The sequence below is a fragment of the Hemisphaericaspora subhashii genome, assembly GCF_019202705.1.
Source record: "Hemisphaericaspora subhashii strain CBS 10753 chromosome Unknown scaffold13, whole genome shotgun sequence".
NCBI lineage: Eukaryota > Fungi > Ascomycota > Pichiomycetes > Serinales > Debaryomycetaceae > Hemisphaericaspora > Hemisphaericaspora subhashii.
Window position 1 is genome coordinate 131,356 of NW_026057288.1, and position 16,703 is coordinate 148,058.

The 16,703-nt window shown below is 34.2% G+C and overlaps 10 protein-coding genes across 10 annotated transcripts; 6 read left to right on the forward strand and 4 right to left on the reverse strand. All coding sequences in view use genetic code 12, as the record gives it.

Moving 5' to 3' along the window:
* Window positions 1–30: 30 nt before the first annotated feature.
* CTR2 (low-affinity Cu transporter) lies at window positions 31–544 on the forward strand (the record flags this gene model as incomplete). The annotated part of the gene is made up of 2 exons (XM_049406675.1): window positions 31–102; window positions 167–544. The coding sequence occupies 2 exons, from the start codon at window positions 31–33 to the stop codon at window positions 542–544; spliced, it is 450 nt and encodes a 149-aa protein (XP_049263862.1).
* Window positions 545–2,575: 2,031 nt separating this feature from the next.
* On the forward strand, window positions 2,576–3,041 carry J8A68_002880 (uncharacterized protein; the record flags this gene model as incomplete). The annotated part of the gene is made up of 2 exons (XM_049406676.1): window positions 2,576–2,711; window positions 2,758–3,041. The coding sequence occupies 2 exons, from the start codon at window positions 2,576–2,578 to the stop codon at window positions 3,039–3,041; spliced, it is 420 nt and encodes a 139-aa protein (XP_049263863.1).
* A 1,347-nt stretch (window positions 3,042–4,388) lies between these two features.
* On the forward strand, window positions 4,389–5,693 carry J8A68_002881 (snoRNA-binding rRNA-processing protein; the record flags this gene model as incomplete). Its single annotated transcript, XM_049406677.1, has 1 exon — window positions 4,389–5,693. The coding sequence occupies one exon, from the start codon at window positions 4,389–4,391 to the stop codon at window positions 5,691–5,693; it is 1,305 nt and encodes a 434-aa protein (XP_049263864.1).
* Window positions 5,694–5,728: 35 nt separating this feature from the next.
* On the reverse strand, window positions 5,729–6,589 carry J8A68_002882 (uncharacterized protein; the record flags this gene model as incomplete). The annotated part of the gene is made up of 1 exon (XM_049406678.1): window positions 5,729–6,589. The coding sequence occupies one exon, from the start codon at window positions 6,587–6,589 to the stop codon at window positions 5,729–5,731; it is 861 nt and encodes a 286-aa protein (XP_049263865.1).
* Window positions 6,590–6,986: 397 nt separating this feature from the next.
* RPS17B (40S ribosomal protein eS17) lies at window positions 6,987–7,837 on the reverse strand (the record flags this gene model as incomplete). Its single annotated transcript, XM_049406679.1, has 2 exons — window positions 6,987–7,397; window positions 7,835–7,837. 2 exons carry the CDS (start codon window positions 7,835–7,837, stop codon window positions 6,987–6,989), a joined length of 414 nt encoding a protein of 137 aa, XP_049263866.1.
* A 734-nt stretch (window positions 7,838–8,571) lies between these two features.
* On the forward strand, window positions 8,572–9,906 carry ADA2 (chromatin-binding transcription regulator; the record flags this gene model as incomplete). The annotated part of the gene is made up of 1 exon (XM_049406680.1): window positions 8,572–9,906. The coding sequence occupies one exon, from the start codon at window positions 8,572–8,574 to the stop codon at window positions 9,904–9,906; it is 1,335 nt and encodes a 444-aa protein (XP_049263867.1).
* An 86-nt stretch (window positions 9,907–9,992) lies between these two features.
* J8A68_002885 (uncharacterized protein) lies at window positions 9,993–10,877 on the reverse strand (the record flags this gene model as incomplete). Its single annotated transcript, XM_049406681.1, has 1 exon — window positions 9,993–10,877. One exon carries the CDS (start codon window positions 10,875–10,877, stop codon window positions 9,993–9,995), a length of 885 nt encoding a protein of 294 aa, XP_049263868.1.
* Window positions 10,878–12,398: 1,521 nt separating this feature from the next.
* Window positions 12,399–13,892, forward strand: J8A68_002886 (uncharacterized protein; the record flags this gene model as incomplete). Its single annotated transcript, XM_049406683.1, has 1 exon — window positions 12,399–13,892. One exon carries the CDS (start codon window positions 12,399–12,401, stop codon window positions 13,890–13,892), a length of 1,494 nt encoding a protein of 497 aa, XP_049263869.1.
* A 92-nt stretch (window positions 13,893–13,984) lies between these two features.
* Window positions 13,985–14,953, reverse strand: BIG1 (Big1p; the record flags this gene model as incomplete). The annotated part of the gene is made up of 2 exons (XM_049406684.1): window positions 13,985–14,820; window positions 14,896–14,953. The coding sequence occupies 2 exons, from the start codon at window positions 14,951–14,953 to the stop codon at window positions 13,985–13,987; spliced, it is 894 nt and encodes a 297-aa protein (XP_049263870.1).
* A 222-nt stretch (window positions 14,954–15,175) lies between these two features.
* J8A68_002888 (aspartyl aminopeptidase) lies at window positions 15,176–16,672 on the forward strand (the record flags this gene model as incomplete). The annotated part of the gene is made up of 1 exon (XM_049406685.1): window positions 15,176–16,672. The coding sequence occupies one exon, from the start codon at window positions 15,176–15,178 to the stop codon at window positions 16,670–16,672; it is 1,497 nt and encodes a 498-aa protein (XP_049263871.1).
* Window positions 16,673–16,703: the final 31 nt, after the last annotated feature.

Here is a 16,703-nt window from a genome sequence, read left to right on the forward strand (position 1 = left end):
AATCACGCACACACAGCAGCACATAATACTATGCACGAATCTTTAGGTCATACAATGGAGCATTCCATGCCAGGAATGGATGATGACATGTGCTCAATGAATGTATGTATCTTGATTTTGAAAGGATAAGTAGATGCTGGTATCGATATTAACACCTTAATAATAGATGATCTTCACTTGGGATTGGAAAAACACATGTGTTGTCTTCCGTTGGTGGCATATCAAAACATATTTTGGCTTCGTATTGTCTATGTTTGCGGTTGTCTTGTTGGGAATGGGATACGAATATGTCAGAGCATTCTTCGCAAATTGGGAAAGAGAACATGCATCAACGGTTGTTCAACCAGGTCAAGATAGAAGATTTAAGTTAAGACGTGGAATCTTATACGGTTTCCAAGTCTGGTACTCGTTTATGCTTATGCTAGTCTTCATGACCTACAATGGTTGGTTGATGATAGCAGTTGCTGTAGGTGCAGCAATTGGTAATTATATTTGGGGATCTTCTAGTCAGCAGGAGTCAGTCAGGATTATGGCTTGCCATTGAAAGTCAATGTTACGAGAAACGATTGTTAGTTTTAGGAAATTCATAACTTCTAAATAATGGAGTGTAGTTTTGTAGAAATAGATCAATTATGTGATACATTAACTCTTGATTGTTTAATAACATAGACTTTTCTCCCAAGATAGTGCTGGACCTCTGCCATCTTTCTTTTTATACTTTTCGCAGCTCTGATAAACATTTGTAAATTGATTCTCAAATCGTAGCAAATGCGTTTGATATCGGCCATTTCTTGTCGTGTTCAATACTCTTAAAATCAATTTGACAGTAGCAATCCCCTCTCCTTCTTAGGGGATTCGAGCCACGTTCAATCACAACCTTTAAAGCAATTAGTTATTAAAAGATTAAAGAAGAGTATAATTAATGTTTAAAGTGGTTTTCCCTACCAGGATATAAGCACACGCAAAATGGAAATAAATCTGATGGTTTGAAGTTGGTGCCGGAGAAATGTTTACAACCGATATCCCATCAATCGAAACGGTTTAAGAAGCTCCATGGGGACCTTCCTTGTCGGCCAGGTCGAATTTTCCCCCAAATAATCTATCAGAAGAACTGTCAATTGTGTTCGTTGAATCATCTACAAAAAAAAACAAACAATTGTTGCAAAAAATTTACGAATAATCCCCAAAAAAGTAAAAAATTATAAATCATCACAAGTAATTGGAATCTCTAGAGATAAAGACAAAAAAAGGGACTAGAAATATTCCTCACTTCCAAATCAAATACCAGACACACCTTGGTACGATTTATAAAAGAATTGGAAGAGATATGGGTGTTTATCTTTTGCTTGAGCTCAAAAATCACCAAAGTCGGAAGTCGGTCGGAAATAAAACTATACGAGCACATTTCTCCCCCAAAATATGAAGAAAGGATAAAATGACTTAATATATACTAACTTTTTGTAATTCTTCAGTTATTGGAAAAATTTAAAAGTGATTCTAAATAAATATAGATGATCAAATTGAAAGATCAATTAAGTCGGAATTGCCGTAAATTGTAAGAAAATATGGTATTATAACAAAGTGCATTCCCCCAAAATCCCACAAGGTGCTCCAGTGGCGCAGAGGTTAGCGCTTCGTGCTTATAGCCGTGTTACGACGATATGGTTATGCCATAAGTCACGGTCGTGTGAGGAACGCGACGGTCGTGGGTTCAAACCCCTCCTGGAGCATTTTGTTTTTTTTGCATGTTTCCACTATGCAAGATAAATATTTGAAGGATCAATTGTGTTATTCTATACAATCGCTCTCGGTCAAAGAAGTACCAGCTTTCAATCTTTAAAATAATGTGTATTTTTTGGTGTGGTTTCCATGTCTATCCAATCGTTATGCAACTTTTTTTTTCAGATTTTTCAGTCGGGCGAGCCAAAGCTCGCACGGTGCCAGGTCCCTTAGCAATTTGTCTTTTAATAAGCTTGTTTAATTCTCATAAAGGCGGTGAATTTTCAAAGTAGGAATTCAATGTACGTGTATGCTATCCAACAGTGCTGTTAGACAACCAATGCTACAAGTATCTGACCGTCCAACTACTAGCCACAAGCTGTTGCATTTATTATAAAGATCCTCCCACAACTCAAATATTTTAACACTCAATACAACAACTAGATCCCAATACATCTGGATATTTGGGTATTCCATTACGAGAACGTTCAGTAAGTTACAATCCTTGGAAACGAGGAATTAATGAATTACGTTATTTAACAGAATGTTTTGCAACATTTGGTTTAAATGGACATGCTATTATCCAATTAAATAATTCCCATGTTTTTATCTAAATTGTACTTTAGAGATTTTACATTCTCCTTTGGCTTATTCCGACTCAACATCCATTTATGAAAGTATAAGAAAGAAATCCCTCGTGTCAACGTGCCCTATTATACGGAACATTACTCGGTCTAATGACCGTCGGCGTCTGTCTTCTAAGGAAAGCATGCCATGGATAAAAAAATTGCAATAGCAAATGAGCAACCTGATTATAATATTCGGACCCTGAAGTCGGGCTCCAGAGTCATCCACCATGAATAGTTTGAATATTTCTTACCAGCACAAGAATTCGAATGAAGTTGAACGTTTGGGTATTCCATTACGAGAATGTTCAGTACATTACAATGCTTGCGGACGGAAAATTAATGAATTACGTTATTTAATAGAATGTTTTCCAATATTTGATTTAAATGGACATGCGATTATCCACTTAAGTCATTCCCATGTTGTTTTCTAAATTGTACTTTAGAGATTTACATTCTCCTTTGGCGAATTCCGACTCAACGTCAATTTATGAAAGAGTAGGAAAGAAACTTATCCCTCGTGTCAAACTTAAGAAGCTACAAACACCCAGAGCCTCGGGTAGTTTTGGTTTATTAAATATTCTGGACCAACTATTAGGTAGAAGAGCCAAAGAAATATTTGGACTATTCATGGCGGATGATACTAAAGCCATTGGCGACTTTCGTTTCAGATTACAAGAAATTTGTCAAACTTAAGCGTCCGGATACTACAATTCGAATGCTATTTCTCAATATCAGATTTTCTATCCGTGGCATGCCTTCCTTAGAAGAAGGGACAGTCGACCAAGTCATGTTCCGTATACTTGGGCACGTTGGCAAAGCAAAATGGTTAATGAATTTTCAAAACCTGAAAGTAAACGCTTGGTTATTATCACATCAACCGTAAACAATCCACCTCCCGTTGGATATCGTGCTTTGAATTTCGGACTGATTGAAAAATGCTTCACAAATCCACAGTCACAATATATTTCCAATTTGTCAGATCTCAAGAATGAACCATTATCCTCATTTTTTTTTCCATCAAACTTCTAAGAAACGTCGAGGGAAGGATCTGGATATTCCTAATTTATGGTTAAGAAATTGTTCAAGAAGTCCAGATGAATGGTTCAAATTTTGGAAAAATTCAATGATCAGAATAAGCATCCATTAGGATGTTTGTTATTCTATCATACTTTTGCAATAAGAAATTGTCAATGACCGTTATACACCGGCTCGGTGTTGTACAGAGGGACGTGTGCCTTTTGTGCTCGACCAGGTGGTATACGTTGTTACATCACATCTTTCATTGTCCTGAATCATTGCGTCGTGAGCGGCTGGATGGACTTCTGACGCCGTATATCTAATTTTATGGTATCAGAAGTGAGATATCCATTGATACATTTTATTTCACGACCGAACACACCTTTCCCCATCGTGAGATCAAATGTATCAATGTACATCTAAAGGTTGTCATTCAGAAAGTGGAACGACTATGCTGCTGACATTGGGTAGTGTTGAATCCTTTGTGCTTCACTTTCTTTTCACCCTTTACTATCCATAGATGTAGTTTAAAGCAGTTTAAATCTAAGTCCAAAATTTTAGTTTATAATATGTTCAAATATAGAACCGTTGGTTTTTTTAGGGAGTATACCTAATTTAGGAGTTCTCATGCGAGACGGAGTCTTTTAGGCATTAGCCTAGAAAAGGTTTTTTGAACCAATTAAAGTCTTAATTAGGTGCCACTCCGAACTTGGTCCAGGAGGCGTATATGTTTTTCTTATATAGAATTTCTTAGTTTTTATATAGGTTTAATATATGTGATTTTAAGAAAGAAAAAAGGTAGTATACGAGGTGAACTTCCACTTAGGTGACCTTCCACTTAGCAAATATGTTATTCTTTTATAATCAATTGTAACGAAAATCCTACACTCTAGTTAACTTTCGTTTATTTGGTTGCGAAATGACAAAATCTTGGAACCGCATCGCACTTCGCCAAAAAAAAAAATTTCAATTTTCATCTCATCTCTTTTGGTGATAAAGATCATCGTTATTAAATAGACAATCATGGCTGATAAGGTTAGATACTATCTTGAACAGTCCGTTCCAGAATTAGAAGACCTCAAGAAGAAAGGTCTTTTCGACAAGAATGAAATCACCATGATAATGAGAAGACGTACTGATTTTGAGCATCGTATTCAAGGTCGTGGAAGTAAACCAAGAGATTTCCTCAAATATGCCGAATTCGAATCAAATCTTGAAAAATTACGTAAGAAAAGATACAATAGATTGAATAAAGTTGGATTAGTTGATACTAAACCTAGTATCAGTGATTGGGCTGGAGTTCGTCGTATTATGTTTATTTTTGATCGTGCAACTAGAAGATATCCTGGAGAAACGGAATTATGGTCACATTATTTGAAGTTTGCTAAAAGCAATGGTGCAATTAAGGTGATCTATAAGGTATACTCTCGTTTATTGCAATTACAACCGAGAAATATTGATGCTTGGTTATCTGCTGCCAAGTATGAATTTGAAGTGAATGCAAATGCTAAAGGTGCCAGACTTTTATTTCAACGTGGTCTTAGATTAAATCCCGAATCATTAGAATTATGGTTAAGTTATGCTCAATTTGAGTTGACTTATATTTCCAAGTTATTGGCAAGAAGAAAAGTTTTGGGATTGCTTACTGAAAAGCAACAAAGAGATGAGCAAGAAAGTGAACAAGCTAAATTGGCTAAAGCAATTACTGAATCTGCTTTAGGTGACGGAGATGCTGAATTCAATAATGACAAGATTGAGTTACCAAGTACTGAGGAAATGAAAGATCAATTACATCATTTACCAGAAGCTGATATGAATATGTTAGGTAACCCAGAAACCAACCCTGCATTGAAAGGTGATGTCGCATTAACAATCTTTGATCTTTGTATTCCAAGTATTCTTAAGACTATTCCTAAGTATTCCACTGTTATCAAACCAGAAGACAAGGTCTTTGAGATTGTGGAAAGGTTTTTATCTATTATTGATAAGTTTGAAGATTTGAATAGAGATTACATGTACATGCATATATTAAACTATCTTCAAAGAGAATATTCAAGTGATTTAAGAACCTTACTAATTGATATCATCTTACCAATTAGAAATGTCACTGTTGTAAGTGAAAAGTTGGCAGAAGCATTACAATTATCAGTTAATAAATTTATGGCCTACAAGTTAAAATTAAAAGATTTATCAGATAAGGATACATTAACAAATATGTTTGTGAATCAACTTAACAACCAATTCTTGATCCATGAAAGTCATGAGCATCATTCTGAAAAGGTGGATGCTTTATTAAAGGCAATTATTAAAAAATGTCGTACTACCTAAGATATATAACATGTAACTATATAGCTTAATGTAAATTAGTCTCTTTTAGCAACAGCTTCATTATCCAAATGCAAATACTTGTTCTTTGTAAATTTGACACTGAGCCAATTGTAACTACCAACAATGACCACGACACCACTAACAATACATGCAAGTGCCACATAAAAGTAAAGCATAGTGTAACTTATAGGAATATAATTCATCGGTATTTTATAGAATCCATCAGTATATGGTAAACCATTCTCTTTAAATTCTGCAGCCTTTGAATTTGCAACAGATAAATGATCAAACCATCTAACAGCAAAATTCAAAGTTAATTCATCCCCAATTACAATTCTTGAAGTATTAGTACCTGATCCATAGGATATGGCACTAATAAACGTGTACTGATCTGGATCATTGTTGGATGGTTTGGTAATGAGGACATTCATGGAGTAGTCTATATCTAAATGAGCTTCATGAACCTCACCTCTGAACGCAAATGTAAATGGAATGAATGCACCTCCTTTTTCTATGGATAATGGTTCAGATGAAAGTGGAAGTCTACAACTGAAAGGGGCATCTTCATGAACGTATAATTGAAACAAATGATATAATTCATCAGTGAATTGAATAGTACAATTCACATCTTCATTAACTCCATATTTGAAACTTAATGGTTTTGATGTTTCTTTACATTTTGGGAATGGACCATATAATATACGTTCCTTTTCATCAAACTTGTGTTCACCATTATCAATATTTCTTTGAATACAATCAAACTGAAATTCTTGACCTTTTTGAAATGGTGTTATGTCAGTAGGAATCTCTTCTTTACTATTTAATGGATACCATTGTATAGCTTGTGTAAGGGAAGTTATAGATATCCCTAATACTATAGACGATAATAACTTCATTTTGGGAATTTGCTAGGAAAAGAGTAACACAAACTTAGAACGATCTGTGGTAAATCTGGGCCACCATATTTTTTTGGGTGGAAGGTGAACAGGTGAGATCAAACCAGAACAAAGAATAATAAGAATTGTTGCAACATCGCAGGGCACAACCGAACTACAGTACAAAGTGAGAGTCTCTCAATTACTCTAAAAGTTAAGACATTAAATAAATGCGTTTTATATTTATTTCCTATTTGTTAAGAGGGAATGGATGGAAGGTTGGTTGGTTGGTTTGTCGAAGAAAAAACTAAACTATACAAAACTTTATGAAAAATATTAACATTAAAATACACTTGGTTCCCAAAATATTATTATTATATGTAGTGATTTTTAAAAAATCATTAACAAAGTTTCAAATTTAGTTTCTCTTAGCAAAACGTCTTGGACCTCTTTGATCAGAGATAGAGACGGTTTGTAATGGGATCTTGAAACCTAAGGTCTTGACTAAGTCAGCGGTTTCAGAGTCAACTTCTAATTGACCGTTGGTGTGGGATAAGTCTAAAGCGGAAACTTCTGGAACGTATTGATCCTTTCTTTCTCTTTCTTCTTCTTGTAACTTGAAGGAAATACCTCTAACTGGACCCTTTTGAATTCTCTTCATCAAGTGGGTGGTGTAACCAGCAATCTTGTTTCTTAATCTCTTGGATTGGATAACAGCGATTTCAGAAGTTAATCTCTTGTTGGTTTCGAAATCTAAAGTTAACTTTGGGTAGAATCTTTCAATCAAGACTTTGGAAGCTCTCTTAACGGTTTTAGTTCTAACACGACCCTAGATTAATAAATGTTAGTATTATGTCATTCTTCATAATTATATTCTAATTGAATCCCTGATTTATATCTGATTTATATTTGAATGTGATCATGATGGTTCTCTGTATAACGTTTCATTTGAAGGTATATTTCGAAGTAGTAGATATCGACTTTGACTTGTATCTTGCATTTCGATTGTGATTAAAACATGTCTAATTAGCTTAGGTAGATATAGTTGGCTTTCATTTGATATTCCTGTAATTAGTTGAATATAGAATATTTTCAGTATATGTCTTTTCTATTCCCTGCTTAAAAGTCTTTCATTAATCAATCTCTTTCGTAGTTTGAAGGTCCAACAATTCAATAACATTGCTCGGTAGTTGTAATAGTGATGGTTGTATTAAATGATTCATCAGATGGGGATTCAATGTGTAAGGGTATATCTATGGTACATACCATCTTTGCTGATTAGTTATATGTATACGGTGAAAGTAGGAAAAGTAATTAGGTAAATTTTCAATATGAATTTTTTTTTCTCTAAGTCAGTTTCCTCTCACTAACAATTTCTTACCCACCCATACATTAAACTTTCAGTATGAAAATTTTTTGGTTTGGTTTCTTTGATTTTTCTCACACAAAACAAAATTGACAGTACCATTGATTATGTAATCACGTTAATTAAGATTATATAATCAATGTTTAGGGATGGTGCGTGTAGATGTCGAAAAAAAGATTGTATTTTCTGAATTTGAAATGATTCATTGTATACAGGAAAATATCACGTGATTATGTGACTGCTTTTTTCGGTCATGTGACGACTGGTCATGTGATCCATGTTTTGAGTTCATTTCCACGACCCCTCTGTTTATTTTTAAATTGTTCAAAAACATGACAATTCAAATAACCGAAAAATGTATGGGTAAATCACTTATCTCCATTAAGATTTACGTTTAAAAGAGCATATCAACTGTCATTAGATCCATTTTAATTGGCTTAGTTGATTCATACTACTGTACATTATTACCATATTTCACTTCATTTTGATTGATTGATTAATAGATTTGATTGATTACATCATTTTTGGATTCTTGCATTATTAAATTCCATTTTATAGTTTATTATTATTAATTATTATTTTTTTTTTTTGAGTTTCCGTTTTGATTGCAAAAAAGTTATATTTATTATCATAGAACATGGATAAAGGAAAACTATATCATTGTGATGTCTGCAGTACAGATTGTACAAATCGAATACGTATCCAATGTGCAATTTGTACAGATTATGACTTGTGTGTTCCCTGCTTTGCTGCCGGTTTAACCACTGGTGATCATAAACCTTGGCATGATTATCAAATAATTGAACAAAATACCTATCCTATCTTTGAAAGGGATTGGGGAGCCGATGAGGAATTGTTATTGATTCAAGGATGTGAAACATTTGGATTAGGTAATTGGGCTGATATTGCTGATCATATAGGTAATCGATCTAAAGATGAAGTAAAGAAACATTATTATGAAATTTATTTAGAAAGTAAGGATTATCCATTACCTGATATGAATAAAGATTTTTGGGATGTTACTCCTATTCAATTTTTAGAGGAAAGAAAGAAGAGACTAGAATATAGAAAGAATATGCCATTACCGCCACCCAAGGGTAAGCCCGTGGCATCAGTTCCATTATGTCATGAAATTCAAGGTTATATGCCTGGTAGATTAGAGTTTGATCATGAAGCTGAAAATGATGCAGAAGTCCCAATCAAAGATATGATTTTTGATCCAGAAGATCTGGCTAGTGATATAGAATTAAAATTAACCATTTTGGATATTTATAATTCAAGATTAACCACACGTGCGGAACGTAAACGTGTGATGATACTAAATTCATTATTGGATTATCGAAAGAATATAAGTGCAGATAAAAGAAAATCAAAGGAAGAGAAAGATTTATTAAAAAAGATAAATGCTTACATCCGTATCTTGTCACCAGAAGATTTCGAAACATTAACAAGGGATTTCTTAACGGAATTAAAATGTCGTCTTAGAATTCAACAATTACAAACCTGGAGGAAGAATGGTATAACCACTATTGAGGATGGTAATAAATTTGAAAAAGACAAATTAATCAGAACTGCCCATTATCAACGTATGGGAAATGGAGCTTTATCAGGAAGACATTCACAAACACCTGGACTTATGAATGGAACTAATGGACACCGCAAGCCGTATTCTAGTGCGAATTCACCTCAACCAGAATTTAAACCAAAGAGTCTTGGTGCTAGGGCTCCTTTGGATATTAGTCGTGCGGCTGACTTTGATTTGTTATCTAATCAAGAAAAACAATTATGCGCCACGTTAAGAATGTTGCCTAAACCCTATTTGGCAATAAAGAATCAATTAATGAAAGAAGCGGTTAAAAATAACGGTGTATTAAAGAAAAAGGATGCTAGACAAGCATTAAAGATTGATGTGAATAAAGCATCTAAAATATATGAATTTTTTGTGCAAATGGGATGGTGCTCGCAAGGGTAGACAGCAATATTACCACTATATAATATATACATATATATATAGCATGTGTTGATGATGATATACAAAAATGAACGATACGTATCTTTTTAAAGTTCGGTAGTTAAACTTACCATTTCTTCCATCATTTTTCTTATCTTCTGGATTTTCTCTAATAATTTTGTTTCATGAATTCCTAAATCAGCTGCATAAGAATTAACCAAAGAATTTAATACTTGAAACCGAATAAAGAATTTGTATCTATTCAACATTAATTGCTTCATAAGATGTGTTTTCTCATTCATAATTGAAGTAGCAGTTTCGCACCAATTTTGGAACGATAAATCTAGTGGGATATTATTCATCTTGGAAATTTCTACTAATTCAGAACTAGTATCTTCGGTCCCTGGAACGACTGCTGATAATGGACTATTGTTCAATCCAAATGGAGATCGATACAGGGTGTCTAAATTTGAGTCTTCGCCGACAGTTTGAGACCGTTTTAGCTGACGCAGCCCTTGTTCCTTCGGTTGTTCCTCAAGGATAGCGGGTTCAACAACAACGATGGAAGAGTCATAGTCTTGTACTTCTTGATTAGAAGTCAACATTTCCAGAGTCTGGTTCGTTTCTTGTGGAGTCTCATGCTTGACTTGATTGTGTTTCTTATGTTTCTTTGGAGGAGGTTGCGGTGGTGGTGTAGGTTGTTGGATTTCAGGTGGAGTGTTTTTATTTGAAACCCAAGAGGATCCATTTCCTGACTTTGTATACGATTGATTAGGAGTTTGAATGGAAGATTCGTTTTCATTGGAGACGGGGATTGGAACAAGATATTTACTAACATCAGAAACATGGATCTTAGCAGCAGCATTTGAACTTTTCTTGGCCCTACTTTTCTTAATGCCAGAGTGAGGTTGTGTTCTCTTTCTTGTGGGAGATGGGATCAGGACTATATATAGATCACTATCTGATGAATTGATAGGTCTCTGTTTAGACATTGTGTGGTTCTAGAAAATTTGAAAAATTTGGTGGATGGTTGCAAAACTTTTCAATTTTTTTTCTATCACTAATCTTTCTTTAGAATTTTTCATTAGAGACAAACCCAAAGAAAGAATAAACAACCAACAAATTAAAAGGTCTATTACACACAAGTATCAAGTGATAATCTACAATAAGCAAACTGTAGAAGTGGTTTTACTAAAGCCATATCAAACATCAATTGTTCAAGTTTGTTTCTTTCAAAGCTCTTGCTTACCTCCAACAGATTGCTTGTTAGGAAATCATTAAAATTGTTGACACTTCACCTTTCGAGGCAAACTCATTTTTTGACATATAGAAGAAGCTATTGGTTACCAATTGACTGTGCTTGCCTATTGTTCATGACGGAGATAATTAAATTCCAATTATAATTGAAAAACGATTTTTCCAGTTTTAATAAAATTCGGATTATGTAATCACCCGTTCTGCACATGAACAAAAAAATGAATGGAATTGCGTTATTAAAAAATAAAACATCTGATTTTTTTTTAGTTTTGCCCACAAAAGTTAACAATTGCAACAATTTAAAATTACTGTAGTACAAAAGCAATCATGTCGGTATAAGGAAAAAGAGGAGAAAATCCGGAAATCCATATGACTTTGACTCTTTATCAAACATGGGGACATTCCTTACAGTATAGTGAGTCATCATGCTGTCAATAATAATCTGAATTTGGACCCTGCGCAGGAACGTTCAGGTTTTAATGGTTATTACAAGTAAAAGAAAAAGAGCCATGGCGAAAGGATGTTTATACTTTGTTGATTTTCCTTAATGTTATAAGAAAAAAAAAAAATTCCATAAACATTTACAGCCATTTTGATCCCGATGAGCCAATTGCGAAATTTCAAGTGGACGTGGAGCTCCTATCCTTTCTTTTGAATTGTACTTGTCAGAAGTACGAGCTTTCTAGAACACTGCATCCGGGTTCATAAAACAAACCATTCCAGATTCAGTAGCAGTGCCAAAATCCCGTTTAAACTCTAAATGTCGCTCAATCACCCCACCCACAGAAGTGGGAAATAGAGTAAATGAATGTTTTGAGAATACAAAGATGTAACGGACAAGGAATGCTTTCTGTATGGTCTGGGCCCAAGGCTATTCGTATCCTGTTCCTAAAGTAGTACAAAATTCTTGGTCGTCTGATATGGAGATAGGTAAAACGTGCAAATAGAACCCCGAAGAAAATCTCTCCTCCCTCTCTCTCTCTCTCTCTCTCTTATTTTTCAAACTTGGCATTATAACATTATCAGGCAATTTTCCACAAACATTTAGAAAATCTTAAAACGCACAACCCGAATACACAAAAAAAAAAAAAACTTTAAATTTGAATTTAAAAATTGGGAAGCGTTAAAAATAAAAAATAAAAAATAAAATAAAAATCATTCAAATTCAATTCAAACTAAAAAACTTTTAATTTGGTTTCACTTTCTTTCTTCTTTCTTTAGCATTCAGTTTGTATATATAACAAAGTTTTAACTAAATGTCAACTTCTGAACAGAAACCACTGGAGTATTTGACCTTTCTTTCGAAACCTTCGGGTAGACATGAAGGCAAACAGCACATAATTATTGTTGGTGCAGGTATTATTGGTGTTTGTACGGCATATTATATAGTCAAACATCCCAAATTTGATCCTGAAAAACATCATATAACTATAGTTGAAAGTAAAAGAGTAGCAGGTGGGGCTAGTGGGAAAGCTGGGGGGTTATTGGCGTTATGGGCATTCCCAGAACAAATTGTTTCGTTGTCATTTGATTTACATCAACAATTATCAAATCAATATAATGGGGCAGAAGAATGGGGCTATAGAAGATTGACTACTGTTTCGTTAGAAGGTGATATTTCTCATTTGAAAGATGATATAGAGGAAGAAGAAGAAGGAGATGAGGATGGAAATGGAACTTTCGTTGAATTCACATATAAACAATCCGTACAACATGATAATGACTCTTCTTCTTCCACTAATGAGAAACCACCAAAGAAAACAGCACGTCGTTCATCCTCCGTATCAGGATCAGAAACAGTAAAGAATAAATTGCCAGAAAATTTGAACTGGATAAATTCGGCATTAATTGATAATTGTTCTACATTAGGTGGAACGGATACAACAGCACAAGTACATCCTTATAAATTTACAAATTTTATGCTTAAAGAAGCAGTTAAAGATTCAAAGGGAGCTCTTGAGTTAATACTTGGAAAAGTCAGTGAAATAACTTATTCATTAGAAACTGGTTCCGCGACTGGGATTAAATATCAACCAACATCAGTTAAAAGTGATGAAACTAATAAAACAATAGCATTAGAAGGTGATCAGATTGTATTATCCGTAGGTCCATGGACATCCAGAATCTTGCCAGATTGTCCAATTTCTGGATTACGTGCACATTCAATCACAATTGCTCCATTCAAAGATCAACCAGTGAGTCCATATGCAATTTTCACTGAATTTAAGACAGGTCCATATAATTATATTTCTCCAGAGATATATGCTCGACAAGACGAAGTATATGTATGTGGGGAGGGTGATTCTGCTGTAGATGTTCCAGAGACTACTGATGATGTGGAAGTTGTTAAATCAAAATGTGATGAATTATTTAAACAAGTTGGAAAAGTGTCACCAAATTTGAGAAAGGGTAAAATACTAAAGCGACAAGCATGTTACTTACCCGTATTGGATGTTCCATCTTCTAGTGGACCCTTGATTGGAGAAACAAATGTGTGCAATTTATACCTTGCTTCTGGACATTCGTGTTGGGGGATCAACAATGCTCCAGGAACAGGTAAGATTATGAGTGAGTTATTATTGGATGGTGATGTAACATCGGCGGATATTTCCAGTTTAGATCCTTCCTTATATTTTGATGCGAGTGTATTGGTGGATGAAGAGTATGAAGAAGAAATAGAAGTGGGACTTGATACTAACTTCGAAGAGAAGAGGGAACTTGATCCAAAGGTGGTTTCAGCTCAATCATAAAGAAGATGAAAGGAAATTTATATATAGTTTTAAATTTGTATAATTATGTTAGTTTCTGTCTATTTATAGAAAAATTTTAATGGAGATAAATGTTAATAAGTCTTCATCTTGTCAGTAGGTAGTATGACCCTTTTCTTATTGAGCTTTCTCTCCATAATTCGCTTCTTTAAATTATTTAAAAATGACAAAGTCTTCATCATAAATAAACTTACAATCATAACAAAGATTGTGGTTATCAACTTTTCATTCTTTGTCCAAAGTTCATAATCAAATAAATGAATCTCATCCTTTTTCTTATTTTGAATATATCTATCATTTGAATGTCTTGCATTATTCCAATCAGGTTCAACGGAATGAAATCTGTCATTCTTTTCAAATTCCCCAGAATTCTTGGGATCACTAAAAATATCATAGAAAATCTCAAACCTGTCTGGTGATTGCTCCATATGTATAGCTGGAACAGGATGAGTAATACCAGGTTCTGTAGAAGTTAAGATTATCGTATAGTGTGGAGATGGCACTTTTCGCATAATCTTTCTCAATAACTCGTCATGTTTCTGAATTTCATGACCCCTACCTTCTGTTGGCAAGTCCCCAAGATCAACCCTGATGACTCTCTTTCTAGTATCAAAATAATCAACTACTTCATCTTCACTTTCATGAAAGACATTAATAACTTCTGCTTCACAAGTCTTGATAATATAATTCTCAATATAATCAAGATCAAGCGTTCCTTCAATCCGAGGAATTCCAATCCCAGTTGATGCCATATAGGTATATTTCCTCAAGAAATACCAATTATCCTTTTCAAAACTAGTCAAATCTTGATATGTTAAGCCAGGTTGGTTAATAATTAAATATACATCTGACGAACATTGCGTTATCTCTCTTTTGATTAAATTTGTTACTGATGTAATATTATGAGGTTCTATATTTGATGACTTGATCTCTTGTCGTAAATTAGGTACCAATTTATGTGATAGAAGAAGAAGAGGGGCTAAACGTGCCGAGATGAACGGCAATATGAATGCAAGTAAAGTTACAATTGACGTCTTCTTCATTATTTGAAGTGATGATGATAAAGAAAGTAAAAGAATTGAGGCGAGTGGGCTTATGGGATTTTAGTACGGGAATTTGAAATTTTTTTGATGCCACTCGAATGAAGGCCGTATGGATTTTGTGTATAAAGGTGGGCTCTTCCCCCACCATTTTTTTTCGGTCGTTCCATCTCCCTCTCCCTAACTCTCTCCTTATCCCACTACAAGCATCCCCCCTTCATTCCAATGGCTTCTAAAGATATAACAAGAGCTTTGAAATATGCTCAAGAATTTGTTGACTTTGTCAATTTATCACCAACTCCTTATCATGCAGTATCTACTGTCAAATCTCATTTGAAAGCAGCTGGATTTTCAGAACTTCATGAACGTACCAATTGGCAAACTTCATCTACTAAACTCGAACGTGGAGGTAAATATTATGTCACTCGTAATGGATCTTCATTGATTGCTTTTACAATTGGACAGAAATTTGAAAATGGAAATGGTATCTCAGTGGTTGGTGCCCATACTGATTCTCCTTGTCTTCGTATCAAACCAATTTCCAATAAAACTTCAGAAGGATTTATTCAAGTAGGTGTAGAACAATATGGAGGATTGATTGCTCATTCTTGGTTTGATCGTGATTTGTCTATTGCTGGGAGAGTTTATGTCAATGAAAATGGAAATTTTGTTCCTAAACTTGTGAAAATTGATAAACCATTATTAAGAATTCCTACTTTGGCAATTCATTTAGATAGAGAAGTGAATACTAAATTTGAATTTAATAAGGAAACAAAATTGGTTCCTATTGCTGGTCAAGTAGCATTAGATAAAAATGAGCAAGCCAAAGAAGAGGAGGAAAAGAAGAAGGAATCAACAAGTTGTGCCGATGATCCAGATTTACAATTGTCTCCAGAACAATTCGAATCTATTCAAAATGTTATATCAAGACATAACCAATCCTTGATTGAATTAATCGCAAAAGAGCTCGGCGTAGAGACTACGCAAATTGAAGATTTTGAATTGGTATTATTTGATCATCAAAAATCTACAATTGGAGGTCTTAATGATGAATTCATCTTCTCACCAAGATTAGATAATTTAGTTTCCTGTTTCTGTGGAACTAGAGGTCTCATTGAATCAAGTGAAGACTTGTCACAACAAAGAGGTATTCAATTAATCTCATTATTTGATCATGAAGAAATTGGTAGTCGTTCCGCACAAGGTGCAGATTCTACATTCTTGCCTGATATTATTAAACGTTTGGCCAAATTTGATTTCAATGGAAATGGGAACGTCGATTACTTTTATGAAACCATGGCCAAATCATTCCTTTTATCTTCCGATATGGCACACGGTGTTCATCCAAACTATGGCGACAAGTACGAAGCCCAAAATAGACCAGAATTAAATAAAGGACCAGTGATTAAAATTAATGCTAATCAAAGATACGCTACCAATTCTCCTGGGATTGTTTTATTAAAGAAAGTTGCTGATCGTGCACAAGTTCCTTTACAATTGTTTGTGGTTAGAAATGATTCTCCTTGTGGATCTACTATTGGTCCTATTCTTTCTGCTAAATTAGGTATTAGAACTTTGGATTTAGGTAATCCGCAATTATCTATGCATTCTATTAGAGAAACTGGAGGTACTTTTGATATTGAAAAATTGTCTGATTTATTCAAATCATTCTTTGAAAATTATGCCGAGTTAGAAGAAAAGATTCTTTGTGATAAATTATAAGTATACTAAACTAATAAACATATATTTATAC